Below are 12,338 nucleotides of genomic sequence, written 5' to 3' on the forward strand. Positions count from 1 at the left end.
TTCACAAACCTGACAACTTGAGTTTGATACTTGGGATTCATGTAAAGGTGGAAAGAGAGAATAAACTCTACAAAGTTGTCCACATATACATCATACACACTATAGAAATAAGTAAAATAACAATAAAAGATTTATTTAAAAAATTAGAGATGAAAAGGGAGCTATTTTGACAAATACTAATGAAATTCAGAACATCACTAGGCTAAACCTTAAAAACACATGCTTCACCAAATTGGTAAATCTAAAATAAATGGATGAATTTATAGATGTATATGATCTACTAAAATTAAACCAAGATGAGACAAATAATTTAAACAAATCTGTGACAAGTTGTAAGATTAAAGAAGAATTAGTAATTAAAAAACCCTCAAGACTAAAAAAGTTCATGCCCAGATTGCATCACTGCTGAATTCTACCAGATCATCAAAGAAAAACTAGTATCAACACTTTTCAAACTGTTCTGAGTTAGGAAAAGATACTGACACAGGTAAGGGCTTTCTGAATAGACCCCCAAATGATCAGGAAATGAGGCTAACTATTGGCAGATAGGACCTCACAAAATTAAAAAGCTTCCATATAGCAAAAGAAAGTCAAATGAGAGAAGAGTTAGCCTACAGAATAGGAGAAAATATTTTTGAACTACATACCTGAGGATTAATATCTAGAATATACAAAGAACTAAAACAAAACAAAACAAAACAAACAAGAAAACAAACAACCCAACCAAAAAATGGGCTAGGAGGATGGGAAGGAGTGCTGTGAAATGCTGTCTTCTGTGCATGACATATCTGATGCCTCCATGAATTCACAGCAGAAGCAGCTAGCTACCTGCATAAGACTTAGATCAGAAACATTCCATCATAGACATGTGAGAGACTTGTATGGGCCCACATTTTCCTGAGGAGCTACAGGCAGATAAAGGTTGCTGAGGGAGGATGAGTCATATTTGTCAGAGGTATAGGTTATATGAAGTTGCCTTTGCTTAAATAAATAACTCATGCTCAGGCAAACAACCCTAATTAAATTCAGTCACACACACACACACACACACACACACACACACGACATGAAAGTAGGAGGGGTAAGGAGGTAACAGAACAATATTATCAAAATATATTTTCTATGTAACATGCATTTACATAAAATTGTGAAATAAGTAAAAATTTCAGGATGGGTTAAGGAGCTGGACAGAAAGTTATAAAGAGAAAAAAATACCAAACGACCAATAAATATTTAAAAATTTATTCAATATCATCACCACCAGGGAAACAAATTAAAACTGCACTGAGAGTCTGTCCCATGAGCCCAGTTAAAATGGCTATTATCACCAGAGAGTGGTGGCACATACCTTTAATCCTAGCACTTGTGAGGCAGAGACAGGAGGATATCTGAGTTTGAGGCCAGCCTCATCTACAGAGTGAGTTTCAGGACAGCTTGGACTACACAGGGAAAAATGAACAAACCAAACCAACCAACCAACCAACCAACCAAAACCCAAACAAACAAACAAACAAACAAACAAACAAACAAACAGAATGGCTGTTATCAAGAGAACAAATGATAACAGATGCTGGTGAAGATTTGGGGAAGGGGGAAATCTTTGAATGTTAGTACACTAGTGTGCAGTTTTCTCAAAAAGCTAAAAATACAACTACCTTAAGACTCTGATAGCACCCCTGAACAAATACCTAACAGATTCTACATCCTACTACAAAGGCACTTCCCCGTGTTATTCTTGTTATTTGCAATTCTTTTACAATAGCTAAAAATTGGAATCAATAGCTAGTTGTCTATCAACTAATGTACAGATAATATAATTAAGGTTCATATACATATGGAATTTTATTAACCCATTAAAATGAAACCATCCAATTTGCAAGAAAATGAATGGCGCTATAAAATATATTAAGTGAAGAAAATCAAGGCTCAGAAACAAAAACCCAACATGTTAAATATTAAAAAATTACCTAATTTCTTATATAGATATATTACGTGGGACGTAGTGTGGATATAGCCAGTAAAGTAGAAAGAGGACAGAGAAGTGAAAAAAGCTTTAAGGAAGAGGAGTGGGAAGGGTGAATGAATATATATGACATAAAAATAAAAGGGAGAGGAATATAGGAGATGATAGGGTTAAAGTGGGAACAGCTTATGAAAACAGGGAATGAAGGAAAGAGAGCAATAAAAAAGCATGTATGAAAATGCCACAAGCCGCCAGGCGTGTCCCAGCACTCAGGAGGCAGAGCCAGGAGGATCTCTGTGAGTTCGAGGCCAGCCTGGGCTACCAAGTGGGTTCCAGGAAAGGTGCAAAGCTACACAGAGAAACCCAGTCTTGAAAAACCCCCCCAAAAAAAAGAAAGAAAGAAAAAAGAAAATGCCACAAGGAAATTAGCTACATTGCATGCTAAAATAAAAAAAATCAGATCAATTAAATACTCTGAATATATTTAAGTAATTTATCTTTCCTCCCATATCCTAAGTTGTCCTAAATTCTTTTGGACTGTTCCAACATTTAAATCCCAGAATTTCTCCTCCACAAAAGCACACGGATGAGAAAATCTGGCGTTTTTTTGCCATAGTCAAAAGTAAAGTCAGATGAAAAATATTTGCTAATTTTTATTTTGTCTAATAACATTTAAACACCCACTCCTTCAGCAACTGGGAAACAATCCAACCATGAGACATTAACGTGGCACACAGTATTGAAACACTGAACCTTTATGGGCAAAATAACAATTACTCAAAACATGAAACACCTCTGACTTTTCTTGTATCTGGCAACACGTTAGGATTCACGGCTTCTTCTTCGTCCTCGTTTGACAACAGCAACAAACTCCAGGCGCTGAATGTTTCTCATCACCAGGGAGAGCTGGTCAAGGAAAGTGTTGATGGAAATTCTGAAGAGGACAGGGTCTTCAGTAGTCCACCTACTGAAATTGAGAGAAAGAAGCACTGTCAGGGAAATGATGAGGGACCTGTTTAGGTCCACCACACTGTGCTTTCCTGCTTACATTAAGTTCACCAGTGTCTCCATTAGGGCACCCCTAGAATGCACACTGCCTCCCAACCCGGAGGCACCCCTACTCCAGACTTTAGGAATACTGACACAGCCAAGATACTGTCATTCACTGTGAGCTCCTGCTGAACCATCACTTGCTGGCGACGGGAATTGGAGACCAGGGATCTGCGGGCCATGTCTGCCTCCACTGCAGACCTGAAAGGCACTGTTACAGAGCTGGGAGGAGATAAGGTTAAGGTACCATCCACTACTTAGTTTCCCTTTGCCTGGATACACTTCCCTAGGCCTGCCTGTCAATGAGCGCTCCTGCCACCCGAGCCCAATCACCTCCTACCTCCCCAGTGATTCGGGTCTTCTTCTATACACTTCAGCCCTCTAAGGCAAGGAGTCTCCTTGTCCTGTCAGGATGTCAACTGCTGTACTGGACTGCCCACACTACACCCATCTGCCCTTTCCCTAGTCATCTGTGCCCCGTGCCCCAAAAGCCTTCCATGGAAGTTTTAGCCTCCCTATGATCCAGTGGCCCCTGCCTAGGGTCTCTTAGGAAAGGATACAACTCCAGGAGTCGATTTCCAGTTGTTGATGCAGTATCTCCGCTGGGTCCAGGGACAAGTGGTGGCTGCTCGCTGTGGGGAACAACAGCCGCCTCTTCAGCGGCTGCACCGGACCCTACGGGACTGGCTGGGCTGGGGCTGCCTGGAGCAGCCTGGCTACCAGGAGCAGCTGGGCTACTGGAATCTTGTGGGCCACTCTGAGGGAAGCTGCCATGGTCACCTTCAGTCGCCGAACTTTGAGAGCTAGCCTGGGCTTCGGGTGCTTGAGGACTCTGCTGCCCATCCTCACCTTCTTCAGCCCCTGCTCTCCCATCTATGCCCTCATCAGGGTTCTGCATGACTACTCTGGCTTTCTCCTCAGCACTCCAACCCTGCCACTAACACAACCGGACCACTCACACTCGGCCGAGAAAAGGAAGTACTTGTGCCAAGTGCAGCGGGTTTATACAGAGAAAAGCACGTGAGGCCCAATGCGCATGTGCAAACAAGATCTCGCGAGGATTGGTTCCCGCTAAACTAGCGTTCTGTTCAGATTCTCATGCAAGCGCGCCCCCGGCAGAAGTCGGTGGGGGTGGGGGTGCGCCTCTGAGAGCCCACAAAGTACAGCTCTCTCACACAGCTCCCTCCTTGTGGGGGAGATATGGGACTCTCCAATATAGGTTTCCTCCAAACTGCCCCACCCATGAGCGGCACTGATCCCAGCAAGCTAGCTGCCAGGGAAGCTCAGCCTGGCAGCAGGAGTGGGTGGGTGGTGCTACCTGGGTATTCAGAGTGCAAGCTGACTGACCAGTGTCCCGAACACCCTGACATGTCAGGATCCTGCTATGATGGTTCTGCCTGGACCCACAACACCCTCATACACAATTCAGTGCTCTTCAGCTGGGCATGGCCTAGTGATACTGATTAGTGTGACTGAAAGAGTAAGCTCACCACAGCCCTTGATTACTGTGATCCACGAGCAGGGTGGGCTTATAGAAACCATCTGTCATAGCAGCAGCCTCTGTTTGGAGCCCAGCACACAAGCTCGCCCTTAGTCATGTGAAAGAGTTGTACTTACACTCTCAGTGAAGCCATGAGTGCTTTCAGGGGTAGAGCTTCTCCTGTGTTTCCCTCTTGGGGAGGGGATTGTCTGCTCAGTTGTGTTTCCTGCTTGGAGGCGTTCAGGTGGTGAGGGACTGTGGATTCCTGTTAGGTGTGTAAGAAGGGTGAGCAACCATGCAGGCTGAAGCCTCTGTTAACATGTGGCACTCCAGCATGATGCATGTTTATCCACATAAAGCACAAAAAAAGCTTAAAAGAAAGGGTTCTAGACATAAAAAAAATGGAGCAAAGGGGGATTACAGATACACAGTGAAGACATATTCAGACTGAGAAAACCTCTAAATGGGCTAAGGTAAGTTTAAAAAATGTGTGTAAGCTTGAGAGAGAAAGAGAAAGAATATATAAAACCTTAAATTAAAAATATAGATTTAAAATAATAAAATAAACTCCTTAGAAATGGAAATAAAGTAATATAAAGGAGATGAGCCACTTGAGGATAGAAAATACATGGAGAGTCTGTGTGGTGGTATTGTTTTCCCCAAAATATTGTGCACGCTAATAAACTTATCTGGAGTCAGAGACAGAACAGCCACAATATTAAACATGAGGATAGGCAGTGGTAGCACATGCCTTTAATCCTAGCACTCCAGAGGCAGAAATCCATCTGTTCAAGGATACAGCCAAGCATGGTGACTCATGCCTTTAATCCCAGAAAAAAATGAGCCTTTACTCCCAGGGAGTGACGGCAGAAAGAGAAAGGTATATAAGGCATGAAGACCAGGAACTAGAAGCATTTGGCTGGTTAAGCTTTTAGGCTTTGGAGCAGCACAGTTCAGCTGAGACCCATTCGGATGAGGACTCACAGAAGCTTCCAGTCTGAGGAAACAGGATCACCTGAGGAACTGGTGAGGTGAGGAAGTTGTGGCTTGTTCTGCTTCTCTGATCTTCCAGCATTTACCCCAATAACTGGCCTTGGGTTTGATTTTATTAATACTCTTTAAGATTCCTGCTACGCCTTTAATCCCAGCACTCGGGAGGCAGAGCCACTCGGATCTCTGTGAGTTTGAGGCCAGCCTGGGCTACAAAGAGAGTTCCAGGAAAGCCACAAAGCTACCCAGAGAAACCCTGTCTCGAAAAAACAAAAAACAAAAACAAAGCAAAACAAACAAACAAAAAAGATTCCTGCTACAAGTCTGGATTATGTATGTTGTGTTTTCTTTGAATTTGTTTGACTGTTAATGAACTAACTGCTGAGAGACATTTCATTGTGGGGACTGCTAGGTTTAACCAACCTATATATTTTGAAAGTATCTTGACTTCAAAGTTTGAGTCTTGGGATGTATTGCTTTGAGAAGGAGGTTCTGCTTTTATTTCCACAGAAAATTAGAGGCTATTGATTCATTCTGGGTCAATAAGGATAAAGATTGATCGAGGAAGACCCCCTGAAAATCCTGACTACAGATATGTGGAAATAAACTTAAAGTAACTATTAGACACATTATGTATAATTTACCTGCCCAAACATAAAACAAAAAAGATCATGAGTACTATTCAATCTTGTCCACCTAAAGAGTCTATCCATTGTTGTATTCTTTTGGGTGAATAGTCTGAGGCCTTATTTTCTTGCTTCTCAGCCCCTCTTCACATGAGTGTTGTGTGTACAACCCAGTGGCCCTACAACTAAGTAATTTCTTTCAACCCCTCCTTAAAGGTAAAGAACTAATTTTATTTCTTCTGGGAAAGTAACTCACTCTGTAAGAGCTCCCTATTCCTCTGTCTTCTCACTGCTCTTCCTGGCCTAGCACTTGTCACCAGCCATTGCCACCACTTTAAAAAAGATATTTATTTATTTGTCTATTTATTTATATATGGTGATATTTTATTTGTGCTGAAATGTGATTTGATTTGTATGCTAATAAATAAAAGTGCCTGGGGGTCAGAGCTAAGTAAGCCATAGCAGAAGTCTGGCAGTGGTGGTGCACGCCCTTAATCCTGATCACATGACAGGCACATCTCTGTGTGTTCATGGATACAGGCAGCATGGAGACACACGCCTTTAATCTCAATACCAACCATAGAAGACCTGGAGGTCTGTACAGACAAGCAGTGACGAGGAGGTCATGTGGCTGGGTTTACAACCAATGAGAAGGCAGAACAGAAAGTCTATAAAAAAATACAGACACACAGGACGGCAGTGGCAGCTGGTGGTAAGAAGGCTGTCTCAGCTCTTGGCTACTGCTCTCTGATCTCTGGGTTTTTAACTCTGCATTTGGCTCTGTGTTTCTTATTTAATAAGACTGTTCAGAATTACATCTACATTTATACATTTTTTTGAGTGTGCATGCATATGCACATACATATCTTGACTATATGTATGTGTACCATATGCAAGCAGATGCCTATGGAGTCCAGAAGAGGGTGTCAGATCTACTGGAATTGGAGTGACATGAAGTTGCAAGCTACCTGATGTGGATGCTGAGAGCTGAGTCTGATCCTCTGCAAAATCAGGAAGTGCTCTTAAGTGCTGAACCATTTCTTTAGTCTCCATCATCACTTTTTGAAGGGAGAGAGACAAGGACATATTGCTGATGACATTTGCACCTGTAGTTTTCTTTCTTAGCCAGACTTCCTGATTGGAAAGATCTATGGGCTTTTACTTTCCTTAGGACAGTGAGTTCTCCTTTCTGCCATAGTACATTTGTAACCAATTTCAGTTTGTGCACTTCTTTTCACTTGGGATACATTTTCAAAAAACTGTTCCAAATTCAATCTGCAGACTCTCAAAAGAAAAACAAACTTAAAGCAAAAAAAAAAAAAAAAATGCTTCCAGCCATACCTCTTCCTAGTGATGCTGTTAAAATGTGTTAAAAATATCACACTGAGCCCCTTTAATATATTAGCATGTTAATAAAAAATTTAAACTTTGAAAAATTGTACAACTGAAGGGCACATGGAATACATTGAATAAGAAACATAACTGTGCATGTGTATGACTCTATTAATGGACAGAATTATTATAAATATAGGTTAGTGTATTATAAGGATTTAATCTGGAAGATTATGCACAAGACTGTTCATAGTGCTTAATGCAAAGACTGAAATTAGGAGAGATTTTTCCCTTGTAAAAATTCACTTTTGTATAAAGCACATATAATTTTATTAGTACATATTAACTGTTCAAAATAATTAGTTTCATTATGAAATGTTCACACATGCATATGGTATACTTTGATCCTATGTACCATCCCCATTTTCCTCTTATCTTTCTTCTCTTTTCCTTAATTCCCCTTATATTTTAGAAGAATTTTAATTTTTTTAATTAAATTTGTTTTATATGCGTGAGTGTTTGGCTTGTATATATGTCTGTGCCTCATGTGTGTGCCTAGTATTTTCAGTGGTCAGGAGAGGCCATTGGGTTCTCTGGAACTGGAATTACAGCCAGTTGTGAGCCACCATGTGGGTGCTTGGAACTGAACCTAGGTGCTCTGTAAGAGCAGTAAGGACTCTCAACCACTGAGCCATCTCTTGAGACTGAATTTGTTTCTCTAGACAGTGTTTCTCAACCTATGGGTCATGAACCCTTTGGGGTCAGAAAACCCTTTCACATGGGTAACATATCAGATATCCACATTATGATTAATAACAGTAGCAAAATTACAATTATGAAGTAGCAATGAAAATAATGTTATGGTTGGGATCACAACATGAGGAACTGTATTAAAGGGTTGCAGCATTAGGGAAGTTGAGAATCACTGCTCTAGACTCTATATACAGTAGAAAAAGTGTGGTACTTGTCTTTCTGAGACCAATCTATTTCATTTAACATAATCTCTAGTTTCACTCATTTTCCTGAAGATGACATGATTTAATTTTTTTCTCATTAAACATTTTTTAATGGCTCTCAAAATTCTGTGATAGATTTTTGGCTAAACTGTTTTCATTGAAAAGTGCTGACTTAAAAAACTAGTAACTTCAAACTGATACACAAGAACACAGAGTGACTTACATGTAGTTAGAGTTTTCCTGCCTGGCCCACAGTCAGGACAAATCTCTCTCACCCGCCAGGCCCATAGACACTCAGAACCAACCAAGTAAACACACAGAAACTTACATTGTTTACAAACTGTATGGCCGAGGCAGGCTTCTTGTTATTTACTTCTTCTATCTTAAATTAACCCATTTGTATTAATCTATAAGTTGCCACGTGGCTCATGGCTTACCAGTACCTTACATCTTCCTTGTCATGGCGGTGCCTGGCAGCGTCTCTCCACCAGCCTTCCACCTCCCAGAATTCTCTTCCCTCTTGTCCTGCCTGTATTTCCTGCCTGGCTACTGGCCAAACAGCATTTTATTTATACAGAGCGATATCCACAGCACTTACAAAATATCCTCTTTTCTTTCTGAAGGTTTTAGGATTAATTGTTATGACTAACCAGTCTATTACTACTAAGCTTAAATGCCCAGCCAAGATGAACAGCTCTGAGACCATTTTTCTATCATTGATTAAGACTTTGGTGGGAGATGTTAATAAAATTATTCATCTACTCTTCTGAGATTTCTAAGCAGACTTGGTGACCTTGCCAGCTCCACATCAACCATCTGCCTCATACCACAAGCAGCAAAATGACCCAGAGAAGGATAGTCAGAAAAGCTCTCAATACACATGGGCTTGACTAGAGCCATGTCAAAAATGACAGCATCACCAGATTTCAAGATTTTGGAACTATCTTCCAGATTCTTGATGGAATGATTATTTGTCTTTTCTTTTAACTCAGTAAATCTGCATGCTATGTGAGCTATATGACAATATAGTATAGGAACATAGTCAACACTAATTTGGTATGGTTGGCTCAGGATAACCACCTGAATAGTGAAGCCAATTACTTTCATTGGTGGCTCATTTTTGCTGTTATAAAAATGTTGCCACAGTTAACATCTTTGACAAACAAGTTCTTGATATTGAAACTGAAAGCCCCATGGGTACATTTCAATAGACTTTACTTTAGTTGAAAATTATTAGAACAAAGATAAATTTACTTGTCCACTCTGTCAGGTTTCAGAAACTGGTCTCCATTCAGCCAATCCTTGAAGACCTACAGCAAAATCTTGCTAGATGGATGAGTTGGTGGTAGAGTGCTATCCATAGCCAACAGCAGTATGATTCTTCTGGCACTTGGTGACTTTCTACTCCTTTAAACAAGTCATATTAGGATATAACTCCAGCATGAAAGTGTCGTTCCAACAAGAAAATGTCACAAATGCTACTGTGTTAGGGTTGTAGCAAATTTTCTTAATAAAAGTGCACACTCCTGCTGGACAGTGGTGGCACACACCTTTAATTCCAGCACTTGGGAGCCAGAGCCAGCTGAATCTCTATGAGTTCGAGGCCAGCCTGGGCTACCAAGTGAGTTCCAGGAAAGGTGCAAAGCTACATAGAGAAACCTTGTCTCAAAATACCAAAAAAAAAAAAAAAAAAAAAAAGAAAGAAAAAAGAAAAAAAAGTGCACACTCTCTTAACAATATTTTGACATCTTTTCTGGTTGAAGGGTTTCTCTATGGAATACATTTTATAAATGTCAACAATCAGTGGTTTCATATTCAGTGTATAAGCCAGAAGGTCATGCTCATGGATCTGTCCATTAGAGATGTCATGTTCCGTTTCACTAACAGCAACAGAAATGATCAAGACCAAAAAGTCAGCCTGAGTTGTGCCTGTAATCATGTGCTTTTTTAAAATATAGGTTTCTGTGTCCTATGACTTCAATGATAGTTACATGATCCTTAATGGTCTTTTGTTTGTGCAAGATGTCAGTGGTGATACCATATTTACACTAGGTTTTTGGTTTATCCAAAATGCAGTCACCCTTAAAGGAACCCTTTTCTATTTTAGCAGCCTCCCTCTCAAAGTTTGCAATGATTCTTTTGTCAGTCTTATTACATTTGTAAATCAGATGGCTAGTGGTGATAGACTTTCCCAATTTTTGTGTCCAATAATGACAATATTAATGTGTCTCCCCATCATTTTTTGCTTCAGTTTAGCAGTGATTTTAACTATACTTTTATTCTAATGGTGAACCCATTGCAAAAATGTGATTGCACTCTTTTTTTTAAAAAAAAAAAAACAAAAAAACAGGGTTTCTCTGTTTAGCCTTGGCTGTCCTAGAATTTACTCTGTAGACCAGGAAGGCCTGAAACTCACAGAAATCTACCTTCCTCTGCCTCCTGAGTGCTGGGATTAAAGCAAGCACCACCACTGCCCACCTGTGATTGCATTCTTCTTTGTGGTTGAATAATACTCTGTTGTGTATATATGCCACAATTTTGCCCATTCATCCATTGCTAGGCATCTAGAGTGATTTTGTAATTTGGCTATTGTGAATAGTAACAGGATAAACATGAATATGTAGGTATCTCTATTTTATACTGACTTGGATTTTTCCACAAGTGGTATAGCTGTGTGTGTTCCATTTCCCCCCTCTTCTTTTGAGGAACCACCATATAATAGCTACACTAATTTCCATTATAAGTATATAAGGGCCCTCCCATATCCTCAGTAGCATTTTTTCATAACATTGATAACATCTTCATAGTTACCTGTAGCATGCATGAAGAGATTGTGACTCCAGTGTTGCGTCCCTGTTTCAAGTATAGATGCACATATATTTGTAGTTCATAAAGAAATATGAAAGGAAACCATCAAAATATTCCCATCAGTTCTCCTGTGATGGAAAAATTATGGATAATATTTTATTATGTGCCATTTTATGTCTCTGCAACTGCACAACTTAACTAATGATCATGTTTTACTTTGCAAAGCCAAAATCACAATGAAAACCCAATTATCCAAAAGTAAACATAAAATAAAAATATGGGATCTCTATTGGAATGTGGAAGAGTCTGACACACAAAAATAGCCTCAACAAATGGATCATTTACCTGCTGGGAGGCCCTGCTGGTTGGAGGTTGCAGTCTACCATGGCCTGGCAACTCTCTCTGAGCTCAGCAACATGGACTACTCCCTCCCCCTGGGGGAAGGCACCCTGTTGTCTACCTGACCTTATTTGGAGACTGTCTCTAGGCCTGGATGCCTGACTTATCTATAGTGTGATCTTGGATGCAGTTCCCTGCAGAAGCTTCCCCCTGCTGCCTATATGGTAATTAGACATTGTGCTAAGAACATTAGGATAGGACTGTGCTTCCACATAAGATAACTAAGACTTGTACTAGGAGCTTTTATGATAGGAGTGTGCTGTTTAATGCAAATTAAGTGATTTCCTAGTTACTGTTCCAATCCTATATATTCCCTATACTCTGGGATAAAGCTGAGCAGATTCATCTAAGTTGTCTCCCAGAGAGCTGTCTCTGTTGTATTCACAGGCTGTCCAAGGCTTTCTGTCATCTCTTCTGCCCCTTGCCTCATGTGATAGTGGCCAACAGGCTTCAAGGAAAAAGGGGGTCCTCACATTTACCTAGATCTCAAACTCTGATAGGAATGGATTCATGCACAGAACATTAGGAATGTGCCATGTTCTCTGTGGAGGGAGGCGACCTTTATTTGATGTGACTGATGCCTAGATGGCCCTCTCTTTCCCAAGTACCTTGAACAAAGTTCTTTTGACTTCCTTGTTCCACATGCTATAGATGATCATCAGATTAAGAATATGTGTTAAAACCAGGTGGTGGTGGCACATATCTTTAATCCCAGCACTTTGGAGGCAGAGCCA

General features: G+C 40.4%; 1 protein-coding gene and 1 pseudogene across 1 annotated transcript; both read right to left on the bottom strand.

Annotated features, from left to right (window-relative positions):
- Positions 1-2,785: 2,785 nt before the first annotated feature.
- On the bottom strand, positions 2,786-3,911 carry LOC118573726 (EKC/KEOPS complex subunit LAGE3-like). The gene is made up of 3 exons (XM_036174056.1): positions 3,574-3,911; positions 3,107-3,235; positions 2,786-2,930 (listed from the first exon to the last, which is right to left on the bottom strand). The coding sequence occupies exons 1-3, from the start codon at positions 3,909-3,911 to the stop codon at positions 2,786-2,788; spliced, it is 612 nt and encodes a 203-aa protein (XP_036029949.1).
- Positions 3,912-6,012: 2,101 nt separating this feature from the next.
- On the bottom strand, positions 6,013-10,633 carry LOC118574639 (annotated as a pseudogene).
- Between the last annotated feature and the right edge of the window lie 1,705 nt (positions 10,634-12,338).

The sequence above is a fragment of the Onychomys torridus genome, chromosome X, assembly GCF_903995425.1.
Source record: "Onychomys torridus chromosome X, mOncTor1.1, whole genome shotgun sequence".
Lineage (NCBI taxonomy): Eukaryota > Metazoa > Chordata > Mammalia > Rodentia > Cricetidae > Onychomys > Onychomys torridus.

What these genes read in the sequence shown, in the direction of transcription:
- LOC118573726 (XM_036174056.1), bottom strand. Translation starts at nt 3,911, where the DNA reads ATGCAGAACCCTGATGAGGGCATAGATGGGAGAGCAGGGGCTGAAGAA. An exon ending in GGAAATCGACTCCTGGAGTT is followed by an intron (nt 3,236 to 3,573) that starts GTATCCTTTCCT and finishes ATCTCCTCCCAG; the next exon opens with CTCTGTAACAGTGCCTTTCA. An exon ending in AATGACAGTATCTTGGCTGT is followed by an intron (nt 2,931 to 3,106) that starts GTCAGTATTCCT and finishes TCTCAATTTCAG; the next exon opens with TAGGTGGACTACTGAAGACC.